The sequence below is a fragment of the Selaginella moellendorffii genome, unplaced genomic scaffold (assembly GCF_000143415.4).
Source record: "Selaginella moellendorffii unplaced genomic scaffold, v1.0 SELMOscaffold_64, whole genome shotgun sequence".
NCBI lineage: Eukaryota > Viridiplantae > Streptophyta > Lycopodiopsida > Selaginellales > Selaginellaceae > Selaginella > Selaginella moellendorffii.
In genome coordinates, this window is record NW_003314325.1 from 194,287 (window position 1) to 212,604 (window position 18,318).

Sequence of the window (18,318 nt, forward strand, 5' to 3'; positions counted from 1 at the left end):
ATAGCAGAGCTGTTGTCATCCATGATAGCAGAAAATGAATCAACTGTCCTTTGTGTGAAGGTTCTTGTATAATATTAAAACCTTCTCGGATGAATAGTTTGCAAATTTATTTAAAGGTGAATATTTGATAGTAATCTTATGGTAAATTATATATTAAATTATATTTTTAATACAAAATACTTGTTACTGAAGTTTCACTTTTGTATTAAATTTTTAAAAACATTTTAAAGTTGTCATCTATAATAATTATATTTTTTTATGATTTCAAATACAAATTACAAACCTTCATTTATCACTTTGTCTTTACATTTTGGAACATGGTTGATTTCTATCCCATTCAATACTTATAAATCATCTTTAAAATAAATTTTTTTATTTATCCCAAATTTGGAAGTTCAAAAATGTAAACCTAAGTAACTTAATGAAAACATTTACATATTATAATTATACATTACAATTGAATATAATAAATTTTTTGTTATATATTAGTTTATTTAGTCTTTCTCCACAATTATTATATGTATAATAAGCTATAGTAGATGATTTAACTTTATATGCAAGTAAATGTATTAATAATTTATTTTATAAAATCATAAAATATCATGAAGTATCTCCATTAAGTCATTATATATTCTAAATATATTTTAATAAATGTAATAAAATAAAATATGTATTAACTATATATACTATAAAGTTTGATATAGCTATAAAAATAGGTATATAATTTATAATTTTAAAATTTATAAGGTTTGCGATTAATTATATATTTTTATCTTTAAAAAAACCTTTGGTTGTAATTTTTATAATTATCTTCACTAAATGAAAAATTATTATTATTGAGTCTCAAAGTTTTAAATCATCTAACATGTAGCTTTTATGACAATATTCATTAAAAGAGCAGTAAATTGAGGCCATAAGATAGTATATGCTAAAGGGATTAGTAAGCAAAAAATTAAACTTGTTAATTTAGCAATGGTAGTTTGGTTAGGCTATACAAAAATAAATTATTACCTCACCTACTTTAATCAACAATTAATGGTAGGAAAAATTTCATGGGTACTAAATTAAAATATTTAATAATATAAAATTAATTTTTTTAATAGCAACACTAATCCACCTATTTATTTAAAAGCTTTAGATGGATAAAAGATACAAAACTTATGAAATATGTAAAGATGAAAAAAAATGTGATATAGTATTTAAATATCAAGTACAATTGTTGATAACCATAGTGATATTTAGGTTTATTAATAAAAATTTAAATTTAAATAAAAAATATAAACTAGTGATTCAACCATTTAGCAATTATGTTTTAAAAAAGTATTTTATACACAAGCTATTATTTCTTATAATGGTTTTTTATTTAATTCTTTATTTGCTAAATTTAAATGTTGGTGATAATATTTTCTCATACAAGATTTAGAAGAAAAAAAAACAAGGTATAAGAAATACAATTGAAAATAGTCATATTTTTATATTGAAATATGTAATTTTCTTTTATCAGAATTTTGGTTTGCAATTAATGATACTTAAAAATTAATAAAAGTTTATTATTATTAAAAATTTAAGTATATTAAATTTGTATAAAGAATTTTTCTATTATTACAAATATAGTTTTTACCTCATTTAATTTATTTCATAAGATTTTGGATTACCCTTGAAGTAAAAGTATAAGTCATATTCCAACCTATTAAATTTTAATTTTACCGCCCAGAATTTGCATATAATACTAAAACTCTACTATCAGTAGAAGCCTGGGGCATTTGTAAAATATTTCTACTGAGATGTTTTACTCTCTAAATGAAATTGGCACCACATACAAGTCACAGCTAGCATGCCAGATTAGATTGGTAGAAGAAGACAAACAAATGGCACTGTGTAATGGCCTCTTTTCCTACTTCACTATTTTGTTCTTGTGTCTCAGTTGAGAAAAACAGTTTGTACTTCAATATTAAATCAAGAGAATATCAAGTGGTGTGGAGCTCCTTTCGAATCCCGAAGCAATTTTAAGAATTGGCAAGACCATTTGAAGCGCAATTCTTTGCTTCAAGAGTGATAAAACCTGTCCATGTTTACAAGGCAAGAATCGACCCAGCATTGCTTAGCATTTTCTAGTAATGATATAATTTCTCGTCTTCGCTTGGTGATCCAATACAGCACCTCGTTAAGATTTCGATTAAATCAGCGCACAGATACACGTGGCGCAAACCGACAGCTTAACGGGATAAGAGCGTGTAGTACAGTTGTAACCCAATTAGGGTTTAAGGATGGGCGTGTAGGCAGCAGGGCGAGCGACGCGTCTTGGCTTATAAAAAAACTCCCTGGTAACAAAATCCTCATTTTTTCCTTGGCGCTCTCTCATCGATCCGTCTTCTCTCTCGCGCAGATCGGGTGTTTTTAGGGCTGCTCTGGGGATGGGCGGACAGGCAGCGCCAGTGATCATCGAATCGCGAAAGGATCAAAGCCACCCAAAGGAGGCCGCGGCGGAGGAAGCGGCGAAGAGGAGGAGCGGCGGTGGCAGCGCTGGCGGCGGCATTAGCGAGGCGACGCGAGACGCTGCCCGGGCGCGACTCTTGGTGCTGTCGGAGGCGGGCGACGACGCCGAGCTTCTGGAGAAGGTGAGCGAGGCAAACACTCCCACTGCTTCTACTCCTAGATCTCCTGCTTCCACTCCAGCTGAGGTCCAAAATGGTGATGTCAAGGATGCTTGCTGCAGATCAAAGCTGATGGCTATCGCCGACACTTTGCCTCCTGATCCTCTCGCCTCTACTACTCACTGAAAAGAGTGAGTGAGAAAGAGAAAAGAAAGAGCTCGCGACTCACCGGGAGAGAGAGCTCCTTCCCTCTCGCTCTCTCTCTCTCGCTTTCTCTTCTCTCGGTCAGCTACACCGGTATGTTTTTCCAGATCACTGTTGCTAGTATTACTACTACCTCGCTTCTTTCGTCATGATAGTCATCGCGATGCTTTCTCTGTGTAAGAACGCACGTTATAATATTCACCCTTCTTTGTCTCGACGAAAAAGTCGTACCTTTGCAGCGAAAGTTTCTCAAGTTTTCTTGTCTCAAATGAAATCACAATCGCGGATGGATGGAACGGTCATGTCTGTGATGACTCCTCGCGAGCGCCCACCATAGCTGCATTGACTAGTAGTTAGACAACAAGAAAACTTAGGTGGAGATCATTACCACTGCTCGTCTTTGGAGGCAAAATGTAGTAGTGTAAAAGCCTGCAATCGAATCCTCCCACTGTGATAGGCCACTTCCTATCGGCCTTCATTTGAAGCTGGCGTGTGAGAGTCGAGTTTCCACTGAGCACGTAAACATCAGCTCTGCTGCTATACTGTTTGAGAAATCTCCCCAGCGCCATGTAAGTTGCGATCAAGCTGTTCACAAAAACTGTCGTCAAGGAGGAACCACATAGATTTCTTGCTTACCTCGGTTCTTCTTCGTTTAGCCTGTTTCCCCACGGAGGATTGACGGTGACGAGCGACGGACAAACAGGAGGAACATATCTCCGGCAGTCCTCGCAGCTGAGGCGGAGGAGATGTTCCACTCCTGCTCTCTTGGCGTCCCGAGTACACAAGAGCAGTGATCCTTCGTGTAAGTCGTTTCCTAGCAGCTGCAAATCTCGAGGCGCTTTGACTTGCGCTTCAGTAGCTTCTTTGCAGCACAGTTTCCATTCCATCTTATCGTAGTCGTGCCATTTCTACAAGGAAAAAAAGAAAGAAATCACAATCAAAGGTGAAAAAGCTAGAATGACATACCATGAACGGCCATCGCGGACGCAAAAGTCCTGGAGCGATATTTAAAGCCATGAGAGCCGCCTCGATCAAAAAAGTCCCCGAGCCACACATGGGATCCATGAGAACTCTCCCTCCACCAACATTCTTGTTGAAAGTTCCAAACCCCGGCACAAACTTGTCATTCCACCCGGCCATCGTCAAGATCCCAGCTGCTATCGCTTCGTTCAAGCTGGCCTTGTGCATAGCGTCCCTATAACCCCTCATGTGAAGGCTCGTCCCGCTCATATCCCTGTATAGCAATGCCTTGTCTCTATACAGAGATAGAAACAATGGCAAGTCCGCAGCATCGTAGGCGTCTGGCGGATCCGGCCTCTTTCCACCGCAGCAATCCCTGAGAGCGTCACAGATCGCGTCCTTGGCTCGAGTGCAAGCTACCATCGTGTTGGAAACCTCCGAGCAATCCCACACTCGGCTATGGATGGAGAAACTCCGCAGCTTTCCTCGATTCCCTGCCACCACCAGCGTCTTCCAATCCACTGCATCCTTCACGAAGTTATAGACGGGGTCAGATCGCTGTCCATACCTCGACGATCTTAGATCGGCGGCAGCAATGAGCTGGAGCACGCGAACCGCGCAGCGTGACCAGAGATTGGCCAGGAATCCCGTGTGCCAGCTTCCAGAGAAGTAGACCCCAGAGGATCCGGTCTTGACGCTGTGAGCTCCGATGGAGGACGCCCGGAGCTCCGCCGCGACTACGTCTTCCAATCCGGGGGCGCACGTCGCGAAGAATCGCAATGCGCCATCGGCACGCTCAATCTCGTCACTGCGAAACCAGAGAAACCCCAGGATAAGCCATATGGAGCTGCTAGAGTCGGATTACCTGAAGAAATATGGATGATCCTCGGGCCTGGCGCTCGAGGAAGCGCTGGAATCGTCATCGTCCTCCCTGAACGGCACCAATCGTGAAGCGCGACGGGGCCGGCGATGCTGCTGCTGGTGGAAACGCGAGGGAGAACCTCCGGTAGCAGAGATTTGGGGCAAGAATGCCGCCAATGCCACTCCCATCCTCAAACCCTAGATTCGGCGTTGGAGACTTCTTATTTTAAATTTCAATTTCATTCTTAATTACGGACAGCATGTAAACATCATTCAGTTGAGGATTTCCACAAATTTGCCATCTCAGTTTATATCCTCCTCATGTCTATCTTGAGTAGAAGTTTGGTAACAAGAGGAAATTTTAAAATTTTGTGTGAAGCATTTTGTCATTAGAATTCTAGAGAAATTGCAACCCCTTTCAATATAAAATCTAGGGAGTTTTATTGTATTGATTAAAAAATACTTTTTATAAATTTTTCATTCATACTTAGTTATGATAGATATAATAGGTAATATTGGGCATAAAAGCAACCTCTTAAGTGTGAAAAGTAATGCAAAAGAACACAAAAAACTTAATGATAGGTGGGTTTTTTTTTTTTTCCATTGTCATAGTTGTAATTTTTTCCTCTTGTGAGGCAAGATCCTAGAATATGGTTGCTTGATTTAAAGCAAGGATTCAAGTAAAACTTTTGCAATTTAAAGAGTCAAATGTGACAATAAAAAATATAATTTAGGTGTAAAGGAGTGGAGTGTTTTAGCAAAATTGCTTAGTGATTACAAATTTGAGAGGTTGTTTGTATTTCATGATGGAATTATGGGCATTTTCGAATATGTAACTTTCAAGATAGTGAAGGCAATGAATTTGGAATATAAATTTTTAAATCTAGATGGCGTTTTGAGACAACCTTTAACCACCAGTGTGGTTAAGAGTAGTATAAAACTTTATAATTAAACCCTTATTATAAACAAATTCATCATTGGTAATTATCCCAATGTAAATGATTTCTCAACATCAGGATCTTTTTTAATTAATAAGAAGTTTAGTTGAAGGTTCATATACAATTTTATTTAGGGAAAAATCATTATAGATAACCTCCAAAATAATCCCCATAGATAAGATCACTTTCACTTTTTAAAACCAAGGTAGGGAATTGCTTGTGGTTGATATTATAAAAAGTTATTAAATGTTGGAGAAAACATTTATATGCTTGATATGATAGTGAAGTTGCATATGCAAAGCTCAATACTTCTACTTAGAGTTATTGCCATCTAAAAGTATAGAGCATAACATTTCACAAAAACCTAAAAGTCTCCACTATACAACAATTTTCTTAAGGCTAAACTATCTTTAATATATTCTTTACACGAGTCTCAAGTGTTTTGGCATGAGGGTCAATTACACCATAGTTATGCTTGCTACCATTTATAAATGATTGTCACCACTAATAGCAAAAGCAAGTGGAAGGGCAAATGAAGTAGTAGATGGATAATATAGTCAAATGTGATAAAGAAGCTGAAGTTAAAGAACCTCCTCTAATTGCATATAAAAAAGCCACTACCAATAGAAAAAGGGTGCAAAGGCTAATGTACTTAGAAAAGGTAACTAAAGGTAGAGAATTTACTTGAACCACACTTAAAAGAGGTGGAGCATAAAAGTTGGTAGGGTTTAATTTAGCACTACTTGCTTCAATTACATCAATACCAATGCCTAGACACTTTATTTATTTTGACACTGGGGTATTAATGTCAAATACAATATGGAGTAATCATTCAAATATTACTAACATCAAAAGGAATGGTTAGTTATTAACCATACAAAATTTTATGGTATATATTGCATCATTCACTCTCAACCCAAAATTTAAAGAGTTATATTGCATTGATCAATTAAATCTTTTATAACTTTTGCATTCATACTTGGTTGTGATAAATATAATAGGCAATCCTGGGATACAAGAATAACCTCCCAAATGTAGGAAGTAACCAAAAGAGCACGGGAGCTCAATAATGGATAAGCCCATTTTTTATTTATTTCTATAGCTATAATTATTAGATAAGATTCAAAAATGTGATTACTCAATTTAGAGTGAGGATTAATGAGTGTATGTGGTTTGAGTTATCGAGCAAGTTTTTACTTTTCTTTTTGTTGATAAGGACAAAAAAAATCAAAACTTTACCCCATTTTCCATACTAATGCTTTCTTGAGGTAACAAACCTTTATAATGAGTAAAGAGTTCAATTCATTTGTTATGAAATAAATCTATTCCTTCATATTTTTTCTTCACTTAATAGCTACTGAAGCTCTTTCGTTACATCAGTGAGTCAAGCATCATCTATAAATGGTAGCTGCACAACTCTTTTTTAGGCTTTTATATATGATTTGATTCAGGGAAAATTTGTTATATGCATACTCTTAAATAATCCTTATAGTCAAACTAAAAAATTTATTTTCTCTTTAAATCGAGATGGGATTATTTATAATGGCCACTACAACAACTTATTGACTTGATTTTGAAAGAGACCTTTATGTGGCTGATATGATAGTGAAAGTGCACAAGCAAAGCTCTCTACTTCTTCCTAAAGTTTTTACAATTCAAAAGTATAGAACAATCATTATTGAGATTGGTACTTTCAAAAGCTTAAAATTCTTTATCAATATATAGCAATTTTTTTAAGAACAAGCTACCTTTGTTGTGTTCTTTACCTAAGTTTAAATATTTTGGCATGCGGGTTAGTGGCACCATGGGCATGTCTGTTATCTTTTACAAATTAATTACTACCACTTTTAGCAAAAGTAGATAAAAGGGTAACTAGAGTAAGTTAAGTATTTAGAATTGGAGGATATACTTCAACCATACCATTAGTAGTAAGATTGTTTGGAAGAACTGCAGTTGAAAATGATGTGGTAGTTGGAAGTGAAGGATTTATTTGAGTTACATATAGTATAAGTAGCATTGTAGTCAAAAAAGCCTATTTTAGCTATGCTTGCTCTAGCTACACTAAGGATAATTTTTATACATTTCATTCTTTTTTTTGTATAGGGTTGTTAGGGCTAAATATAATCATCCAAATCTTATTAACATCAAAAAGAATTGTTAAGCATTGACCAACTTGATATATATTAACCATACATGAAATTCTAAGATATATATTGCATCACTCTCGACATAAAACTTAAAGTGGTATATTGTATTGATCAAATAAACTTTATATGACTTGTATTTTACATTTGGTTATGATAGATATAACAGATACTCTTAGGGTACAAAACAACCTCCCAAACATGGGAAGTAGTGTAAAAAAGCACAAAGAATTTAATAATGGATGAAACTATTTTTGTTTATTTCCATGGCTATAATTATTCCTTCTTATGAGGTAAGATTTGAGAATATAGTTACTCAATATAGAATAATGATTAATAAACTTGTGGCTTAAGTTGACAAGCAAAAACTTTTGTCATTCTCTTTGCTAATAGGGCATAAAAAGATCATCCCAAATGAGCTCATCATTGGTGATTAACTTAATATAGATACTTTTTTAAAGTAAACCTTTAATAATTAATACAAAGTTTTGTTGATTTGTTATGTAAGAGTAATTTTATTTAAGGAAAAATCATCGCAAGTGAGCTCCTAAATGATCCCCATAGCTAAACTAAGAAATTAATTATTTCTACTTTCTAGAACTAATTTGGGGGATTGTTTACATTAGTGATTGTAACAAATTATCAACTTAATGTTAGAGGAAATTTTTATATGCTCAATATGATAATGAAAATGCACAGGCAAAGTTCAATACTTATACATAAAGTTACTACCATCTAGATATATCAAGCAATTATTACTAACGTCAGCACTTCACAATGACCTAAGATTCTCTATCAGTATATAACAATTTTGTTGAGGCTAAACCACCCTTACTATATTCTTTACGTGGATCTCAAGCATTTCTACATAAAGGCTAATGGCACAATAGATATATTTTCTACTGTTTATAAGTGATCACTATTATTTATACAACTGGAGTGGGACACATAAAGATTAATATAACTGAAAAACAAAGGGTATAAAATGGGAGGTTGTGTGGTTAATATAGCTAAAGGAAAAGGGGTAGTTGGAAGTGGAGATCTTGCTCTAGCCACACTTGAAAAAGGTGGAACATTGACTCCTTCAAAGCATAGTTCAATGGTTTTAGTTATATTAAAATTAATGCCTATAAATTTTGTTTATATAAGGTTAAATTGATATGAAAAAATTATCCAAATCTTACAATGGTTAGGCTTTGACTAAACTTAAAATTCTAAGGGTATTATTCACTCTTAACCCAAAATTTAGATATTGATTAAATAAACAAGGTTTTTATTGGATTATGAATGCATTGATTAGTCTCATATTTGAAAAACATAAGAATCTATAGGAAGAAGATGTTCTTTTTTTTGTTTGAGATTGGATTTAAAACTTACAAGTTTAACAAATGACATTACGGTATAAATGAGTTTTTTCTTTTTCTTTTTCTTTTTCCTCTTCTTTTTGAGGCTTCTAAACAATGGTTTGTTGGTAGGTCATTACTTTGAAATCCTTGATAAAATAAATAAATATTAAATTTTAATGTAGTATATATAAAAGTTAGAGTTCTAAAGTGGAAAAAACTGTGCCTTCAAAAGTTACAATAGACTCAAGCTTGATCAAATTGTGAAAGCTTCTAAATATATTGACAATATCTTATAGTTTTGACAATCATACACACTATATCCCGCTCCCGCTCTTGGTTCCTAGAGCAAAAGAAACTATGATATATGAATTGGATTATTTCTTAGAATTATGAGAGGTTCTTACAAACAAATAAAAACCTAATCTAATTGTCCACCAATTCTTTATATCTAGAATATGCATGGCAATAAACAACACTAACAACAAGAGAAGGATTCTATTAAAAGAGTACAAATGGGAGGTTAGAAGTTTTCTTGTATAATGATGATGTTATGCTTGAGTTTGAGCAAAAACCTATCACTTAAATTTCTAATTAATGACTAAACTTAAATTAGAAATTAACACTACACACAATTTCTAAAAGAATTTCAATTTTGTCCCTTATGAGGGAGGAGAAACAATAGGAGCTTCTATTAACTACATTGTTAATCTCTTTTATGTTCAATAAGCATTTCTCAAGCCCAATACATCAATGTTTTAAAAATTGAGTTTAGTAGTATATTTTAATCTAAGACTCAGTAATTAATTATAAACTTGAGTGATCAGTCTTTGCTCAAACTCAAGCACAACATCATCATCATACAAAAGAACTTCTGACCTCTTCTTTTAATTGTATGCTTTAAGTAGATTGCTCCTTTTATTGCTCATGCTACACTCATCACCAATATATCATTCTAGAATTAGAGCAATGGCACAAAATGCTCAACATTGATAAGTTTTTGATTTTTTTGAAAGAACTTTTTATAATTTAGAGAAATAGTCTAATTCATGGGTTGTGGTTGGATAAGTTTTTGATTTATTTGCAAAAACCTCTTATAAATTCAAAAAAATAGTCTGATTTATGGGTTGTTGTAGTGTATATGGTTTTCACCCTTTATCCTATAGTGATTTACCATAGGATAACCATGAAGTGAAACTTATATGCCATGTGTCTAAGAACAACAGAGTTTCACCATTAAATGGACAGAGCCAAACTCCTAAGTAGGAGCAAAGGAAGCAGAGCATAGAATGACCTCAGAATACTTTTGCACATAAATATTACATAAACCATACATACCATAAAATTTATGATTTGCATGTTGAAATTATGTGATAATATTTAGGTCATTTAACTTAAGTGAATGATGGCATGGTGGATTCAAGCACAATTGTGGCACTAGATTTGACCATGGTAGTGCAATTAAGTGTGGCAGTCATGTTGGGCATGGCAGTGGAGGTGCTTGTGAGAGTTGTGTTGAAGAGAGTTGTGCCCTGGCTAGGGATGGATGGAAACTGGATGGATGGAGCAAGGAACAAGAGAGAAAAGAAATTCCCATTTTCACCCCTAGAACTCTATGCTAGATGCTCTAAAGGGGAGAACTTATTGCATTATTGGAGTGGCTTTCAGCCATAGCCACAAATCCTCTACCCACATGCAACATAGTCACAATGTACACAGCTCTCATACACTTGTAGCAAATGACCCTTGCAAGCCAATGGAATCCCTCCCAATCATATCACCCTCATTGAGATCCTCTCAACCTGCATGCATCCATGAGTGGATCATTGATTTGGGCCTTCACTAAGATTCCATCTTTGGCACCACTCTCATTGCTTTTACTTTCAGTTTTAGTTCCAGGGGGAGAGTTTTTATTTCTAGTTCTAGTTTTAAAGGCATTCTAGTTTTCAAGATCTTGGGGATTTGAGTGAGCTTTGAAAAAGGAGCTTGGCCAAGATCCAAGGGAAGAGTATGAGGAGAACAAGAGGATGAGAAGGAGCTCACAAAATCAGCATCAAGGAAGAAACATGCTCCCAATTGAACAAGAGAAGAAGCCATGGCTTTGATTGAGCTCAAAGCCATGGAGCATGTAGAGTGGAGGGTTATGACTCAATGGGAGAAAGGAAATTTCCCCTTGAATGGCGGCAGTTTGTAGAGAAGATGGAGAAGACTTGCATAGAGCATGATAGTGATGGTTACAAGCGGAAGTGAGAGAGCCTTGAGGGGATGTATAAGCAAATCAAGGAAAACAATCAGAAAACAGGTGCTGCAAACTTCTTCATGCTTGCATGGGAAAAAATAATCACATTGAAGCTTTAGACAACAATGGACATGTTTGAAGCAATGTATACCTTCCTCTTTGACTGTGGTGTTGTTGCTCCTTGCCACCTCACTAATTCTGATCATCAAGCTCATGCTCCAAATGATCAAGAAGATGAGATATTGGGTAGCACTAATAGCATGATGTAGGATGCAAGTGGTAGTAGTGGGCAAAGGAAGAAATCAAGCAGCCACTCTCTTGTTAGAGCTCTCCGAGATGGTAACTCGCTAGCTACTGACTAAATGGAAGCAAGAGTGAAGCAATTCAAGTTGATCTATGATCTGGAAAAGGAGAAGTATAAAATTGAGAAGGGGCAAATAGTGTCAAGACCCCCAACAAGATCAAGACTAGAAAATGCAAAAGACAAAGAGAAAAGCTAGTGGAAACAAAGAAGAGGCCTTAGACTGGTGTTGATTCAGATTGTGGAGAAATGGAACAAGGCTAACCTATATATACTATAAGTTGATAAAGCTCCACCACTCTTGGATTGAGGACGGTCTAAATATAGCTGAGGTCGAGGAGGCACCACATCATCATCAGGAATGTGGCTCAAGACTCAGGAATCATACAGGAAATCAGAGAGTCAGGAATAGGGAAAAGTCTCAAGAGTCAGGAATAGGGAAGTGTCTCGAGAATCAGGAATGTGGTCTACAGGTCAGGAATATAGCGAGATTCAGGAATGTGGTATAAAATGGGGGATTCTTGACAGCACCCCCTCCTCAAGAACGAGTAGAACGAGGACGTGAATGAGAATGAAGAGGAGGATGAAATGGGCGGCGAGGGACGGGAGATGGAGAAAAAGAATAGGACTAGGACGAGAAGGATAACGGCGGTGGAAGTCTTGAACAAGGTCAGGAGAATGAATCAGGTTGTCCGCAGGTTCCCAAGTGCGTTCTTCAGGTCCATAACCCTTCCAGTCGACTAGATAGTAGAGTTTAAACCGTGAGATCTTGGAATCAAGGATGTCCTAAACCTTGTACTCAGACCCATCCTCGAGCTGCACCAGTGGAGGCAGAGGAATGACCTGATTTGGAATAGGACTAGGAATATAAGGCTCAAGGAGAGAGGAATGAAAAACGGGGTGAATTTGATAGGAGGAGGGAAGTGCAAGGTGATAAGTAATAGGATTAATGATAGCAGTGATAGGGAAAGGACCGAGGCATTTGAAATCAAGTTTGGAACTCCACAGACTGCTGATCGAAGGAACATTTCTCAAGCTTCGCATATAGGCCGTGTTCTCGCAGCTTCGCCAGGACCTTGCGTACATGTTCGTCATGCTCCTCTTGAGTTTTTTAGTAGATGAGGATGTCATCGAGGTAGACGATCACCATCTAATCAAGAAACTCCTGAAAGACGTCATTCGCCATGTGTTGGAAAACTGCTGGAGCATTTGCCAAGCCAAATGGCATGACAGTGTACTCGAAGTGGCCATAGCAGGTTCGGAACGCAGTCTTCCATTCATCACCAAGTCGGATCCGAATCAGGTTGTATGCTCCACGGAGGTCGATCTTGGTGAAGAAGCGGGCACCGCCGAGGCATTCCAACAGGTCCAAGATCAGGGGCAGCGGATAACAGTTCCGAACAGTCACCTTGTTCAAACCTCGGTAGTCGATGACTAGCCACAAACTCCCATCCTTCTTCTTGACAAAGAAGACAGGCGCTCCAGCCGGGGACTGCGAATGTTGAATGTACCCAGAGGCAAGGTTGTCATCCATGTACTCTTTGAGGGCCTTAAGCTCAGACGGGGATAACCGTAGATAGGCCCCCACGAAGGTGACGCTCCTTCCTGTAAATCAATGGGACAGTCATAAGGCTGATGAACAAGTAGTACATTAGCTTTTTTCTTGTCAAACACATCCCCAAAATCATGATACTTCTCAGGAAGACTAACAGGAGAAACATGCAAAGCAAAAAGGAAAATAGATTCTTCATGAAGGAGTTCTTTCATAGTGATTGTAGAGATAGGAGGAGGCATACGACTAAATGGAATGATGAGATGAGGATACTGTCCAGTGTAAGATGGAGGAGAGGAAAAAGAAGAGGGTGAAAACTTCGTAGAGTCAAGAACAAAACCCCGATTTGAGTTTAGGGAACTTTTCCTGATTCGGACTCGATGAACAGTAGGGGAAGCCGTGGGAGATGGTGATATGGGAGAGATGAGCTGTAATTCCTTCCAACAGATCTGAGGCTGATGTAGTTGGAACCAAGGAAGACTAAGCACCACAGAGGAGGACTTGCTGTTGATGATGTTGAAGGCGATATCGGTGACGGTGGACCCGATGTGTATTCGAACGGGCAACATTTCCCTAAGTCCAGAAGATGGAGACACAAAATGCCCGCTGATGCCTTCAACCCTCAGATCCTGTATGGTAGAAGAAAAAGGAACGTGATGTCGGGCAGCAAAGTCTGTGTCCATGAAGCAGGAAGTTGCACCCGAGTCCAGTAGCGCCAGAGCCTTGAGTCCTGATTCTCCGGTGAAAGAAAGGAGACATGGAATGCAGAAGTTGTGGGAATTAGTGGTGGCTTTAATGAAAGGTGGTGAGGAGCTTGATAAAGAAGAAAAGTGATTTTTATTCGGGGAATCTAAACAGACAGCTCCTACTCTGTTTGGACAGGGTCGTTTCCCGACTGCAACAAAGGTGGATTTTGAGGCAGAGTGAACTCGAGCAGTCGGGGAGGCTTCTTGGGACACATAGCTGCTTTGTGATTAAGTTCAACACAATAGAGGCAAAGATTATGAGATATTCGACATTGCTTCTCAACAGGACTCAACTTCCCTTTTATGAGTCAGGGAGTACTAGAAATATCCATCGGGACCGAAGCAATAGGTTCAGGAGTATGCCCCGAAGACTCAAGCTGGGATTCCTGAGTCTAGGACGGAAAAACAGCAGCACGGCGACTTTCCTGATGACGCTCAAAGAGACGATTGTCACATCGAATAGCTTTGTTGATGGCATCCGACAGGTCCTTGGGATCCTCCATGGTGAGCAACAAATCCTTGACACCGTTGTTGAGGCCGAAACGAAATTGGTCAATCAGGGCCCGCTCATCCCACTGAGTGTCCAAGGCAAGGAGTTGGAACTCTGCAGCGTAGATTGAGGCAAGACAAAACCCCTGAGAGAGATGTCTCATCTTTGTGGTAGCAGCCCGAACCCGATCCGTCTCGCCAAAACATGCTTCGAGCTTCTCTTTGAACAATTGAAGGTCCATCAGCTTCGGAACCACGACCCCTTTCATGCTCTTCTCCAAAAAAGGAGAAAACCATGACAAAGCTGCACCTTCGAGCAACATCCCAATCGCGCCGATTTGAGACTCGGGAGTGGGGTACTGTAGCGCACCTTATCTCTCTCCCCTTAAGCCAACTGGAAAAGGGGCAATTGCTTGATGAGAGAGCCCTTGGTGGCTATTTTATCCCCATTTATCCCCTAAGGTTCCAAGGATCCACGGTGACAGTATATCCAAATCTTATCCCATGATCACATGCGCTACACTCACCCCCCCTTCAGAGATGTCAATATGCTGGTTACTGAGCCAAGGGGAACCAGCACCTCCATTTCCGCACTCAATCTACCAATCCTTCCATTGTGTAGACTAACTATTCCATGTGAGGCAACTAGTCATCCACCCGTACCGCAGTCCCACGGTGGATACCTTCGTCCGTGGATACTCCACACAAGAGGAAGGACGTACGTATGGATGCCCAATACGTACGATTTCAAATTTAGGGGTAGGAATATACCTTGCTCAAGGGTATATTATATTTTTAAGTAGCCACTAATCAATAGGAATCAAACCCGTGCCATTTGCTCCGATACCAACTGTAGCGCACCTTATCTCTCTCCCCTTAAGCCAACTAGAAAAGGGGCAATTGCTTGATGAGAGAGCCCTTAGTGGCTATTTTATCCCCATTTATCCCCCAAAGTTCCAAGGATCCACGGTGACAGTATATCCAAATCTCATCCCATGATCACATGCGCTACAGGTACTGCCGATGTTGAAATGCGAAGATCAGCTCCATCTAGTTCAGGAATCCGCAAAGCTCCGAACGCTTGCCTGAAAATTTTGCCGGGAAACTCACCTTCGGTTCAGAAACTTTGCTGGATCCTTGAGCCGAAAGTGAAGCAAGCTCTTGCTGCATGCGAAGAAGGGTCACCTTCAGCTCGGTATTCTCAGATTGGATTTTTGCAAGGACTTCGGCAAAGAAATAAGGATGGCTTGGAGACTCCATCGGCAGAAAGAAACAAAAAGGGGGAAAAAAGGCAAAGGCAGTCAAACAATCAAAATGAGCTAAAGGAAAAAAATGAAAAAAAACACAATCTGAATCAAACTGTCAAGACCCCCAACAAGATCAAGACTGGAAAATGCAAAAGACAAAGAGAAAAACTAATGGAAACAAAGAAGAAGCCTTAGACTGGTGTTGATTCAGATTGTGGAGAAATGGAACAAGGCTAACCTATATATACTATAAGTTGATGAAGCTCCACCACTCTTGGATTGAGGACGGCCTAAATATAGTTGAGGTCGAGGAGGCGCCACATCATTATCAGGAATGTGGCTCAAGACTCAGGAATCATACAGGAAATCAGACAGTCAGGAATAGGGAAAAGTCTTGAGAGTCAGGAATAGGGAAGTGTGTCAAGAATCAAGAATGTGGTCTACAGGTCAGGAATCCAACGAGATTCAGGAATGTGGTATGAATTGGGGGATTCCTGACAAATAGCAATCTCAATCCAATTTGCCATAGCATTCAAGCAATTTACTAAGACTCTTTGCTCTTACCTCAAGCTGGAGGGGGGTTGTGGAAGTATTTCAATTGCATAGCATTGTATGTAGCTAGCTAGAATTTTTGTTTATTAGTGCTTCTCATTTTAAACTGTTATTGTTTTTTTACAGGTCCTTCCAGCTGATCTATCCAAGGACTTAGGATGAGGATAGTAAATAGTAGGCAATGTAGAATACAAAGGATGGTAGCACAAGTTCTTCTCATGGCTGTAGTGGGATACTAAGAGTTTTTTGGGGGTGCTAGATGTAGTTATAATTCTTTATTACTATATCTAGTTGGGGATAGAGATGATCAAGCTAGTGAAGAGCAAAAGTAATGATGACAAGAAGTAGCTTGTGTTGTGAATAGGAATCTTGGTTCATGGTGGGTGAAGCTAAGGAGCTATGTATGGTGGGACTTTTTCATGCTCAACACATACAATGACTCACGCTGGAAGCAAAGGTTGAGGATGTTGAAGACCATGTTTTTTCAACTTTGCTAGATTCTTAAAAGTGACTTGGAAAAACAGAACACACACTATAGGCATCTAGTTCCAATTCTAATTCACCTCACAGTCACATTCTATAAGCTAATGAAGAGCCTCAACTACAATGAGCTTGTTGAGCAGTTTACAATTGAAAAGTCTACAACACATGAGATCATCCTAGAGACAATGGAAGCAATAGCTCGCAAATTTGCCTACAAGATTAATCTATTATGGCTGGCCAAGTCATGTTAATTGTGTTGTTTTTTGAGGCATCAAACTAAACTTATTGTTTCTAGATAATGTTCATGATATGTGCAAAATTCTACTATTCAACAGCAAATAGAGTCTTATGTGGTGTTGCAAGAACTAAAAATTAATGTGATTGGCCATAACATCAAGCCTTACTTGGTAGGAGACAAAGGATATTAGCTCAAAACTTTTATGATGATACTGTTCGTAAGTAAGTTTTATGATAAAAGTCTTTTGTATAGCTTGTCACCTTCATTTTTTAGAGTCATCATTGTCCTTTGGTAAGAAGGAATTCAATAAGCAACACTATCAAGCTTGAGTTGTTGTGGAGTTGTTTTGGACTCTTGAAGTAGAAATCCAAATATCTTGACTCTTCACTATGAATGAAGCTAGCATTTCTATCAAACATAGAAGAGGGGGGGGGGGGGTTTAATCTTAAAATATTTTTAAAAGGAATCTCCAAGATTCCCTAAAGATTCCAACACCCTAATTAAGGCATTTCAATTTTTTTGCCGGTCATCGTTGAGGGCTCCCTAGAGTTAAATCATGTTGGGGATTCGGTCGAGGAAGGAGGAGCAGCTGATTTTGGGGAAGGAGGAGCTGTAGGGCTTAATAAGGAGATGGTTTGGGTTTGGGGCGGTAGCATGGAATGGGGAGCAACTGCGGTGGAGGAGCATCTAGGGTTGGAGGACAGGCACTAGGCCCAGCTGTCGCTCGAGAAGGCAAGCCGCCTCAGGGCCAAGGCCGTGGAGATGCCAAGCTCGTGGATCTTGGTCTCAATCAGGGCGAACTCGGAGCTGGAGTGCAGGGAATTGGAGCACGGGGAGCTATAGCATGGGGAGCTAGAGTGTGGGGAGCTGTAGAACGGGGAGCTGGAGCCTCTCCCCCCACGGCTTCTAGAACTTGATTGTTCTCCAAGTTCTCTTTTACAACAACCAACAGTGTAAGCTTCATCTCGAGTTTAGCTCAAAGTTTTTAGGAGAGTGGTTTCAGGTTTAGGGTGGCAAAGCAGGTGACCTGGAGCAAGAGTAGTCACCAGGACAGCAGTACATGCAATTGTGGTTTCATAACTTGGAGGAGTAGAACGACATTGCTGTTGAACAGGAGGCAGAAAAAGATGATGGGGGTGATGAAGAGGAGGGCGATGATGACGAGGAAGGGGAGGCGAGTGTTCATGTTGTGAAGAAAGTGAGGAAGAAACATAAGAAAATCTGGGGGGATGATAAGATAGCTTCCCTTATTGACTTCAAATGGGAAGATCACCTTGGAAAGATCGGGGCAATGCAAGGTAACAAGGAGATGACGTTAATAGCAACCACTCGCTGGAAGAGGATTGTGAAAAAGATGCAGGCTGCCGGCATGCAACAGGACTAGAAGGCTTGCTGAACTAGCTAGAACAACCTTTGCAATGACTACA

The 18,318-nt window shown here is 38.7% G+C and overlaps 2 protein-coding genes across 5 annotated transcripts; one reads left to right on the forward strand and one right to left on the reverse strand.

Moving 5' to 3' along the window:
* Positions 1-2,137: 2,137 nt before the first annotated feature.
* Positions 2,138-3,036, forward strand: LOC112351677. 4 transcript variants are annotated; one of them, XM_024689983.1, is made up of 3 exons: positions 2,138-2,324; positions 2,387-2,618; positions 2,717-3,036. In XM_024689983.1, the coding sequence occupies exons 2-3, from the start codon at positions 2,415-2,417 to the stop codon at positions 2,753-2,755; spliced, it is 243 nt and encodes an 80-aa protein (XP_024545751.1). In that variant the 5' UTR covers positions 2,138-2,324; positions 2,387-2,414; the 3' UTR covers positions 2,756-3,036. The 4 variants fall into 4 exon arrangements, 3 of the variants coding, with proteins under 3 accessions (XP_024545751.1, XP_024545750.1, XP_024545749.1); XM_024689982.1 differs by having other exon boundaries at positions 2,141-2,324; positions 2,703-3,036; XR_002994232.1 differs by having other exon boundaries at positions 2,148-2,324; positions 2,387-2,891; positions 2,954-3,036.
* Positions 2,693-4,812, reverse strand: LOC9645093 (ribosomal RNA large subunit methyltransferase K/L). The gene is made up of 6 exons (XM_024689980.1): positions 4,624-4,812; positions 3,765-4,566; positions 3,435-3,706; positions 3,187-3,383; positions 3,030-3,135; positions 2,693-2,970 (listed from the first exon to the last, which is right to left on the reverse strand). The coding sequence occupies exons 1-5, from the start codon at positions 4,806-4,808 to the stop codon at positions 3,098-3,100; spliced, it is 1,494 nt and encodes a 497-aa protein (XP_024545748.1). The 5' UTR covers positions 4,809-4,812; the 3' UTR covers positions 2,693-2,970; positions 3,030-3,097.
* Between the last annotated feature and the right edge of the window lie 13,506 nt (positions 4,813-18,318).

What these genes read in the sequence shown, in the direction of transcription:
- LOC112351677 (XM_024689981.1), top strand. Translation starts at nt 2,415, where the DNA reads ATGGGCGGACAGGCAGCGCCAGTGATCATCGAATCGCGAAAGGATCAA.
- LOC9645093 (XM_024689980.1), bottom strand. Translation starts at nt 4,808, where the DNA reads ATGGGAGTGGCATTGGCGGCATTCTTGCCCCAAATCTCTGCTACCGGA. An exon ending in CTAAACGAAGAAGAACCGAG is followed by an intron (nt 3,384 to 3,434) that starts GTAAGCAAGAAA and finishes TTTTGTGAACAG; the next exon opens with CTTGATCGCAACTTACATGG. An exon ending in GCCTCCAAAGACGAGCAGTG is followed by an intron (nt 3,136 to 3,186) that starts GTAATGATCTCC and finishes TAGTCAATGCAG; the next exon opens with CTATGGTGGGCGCTCGCGAG.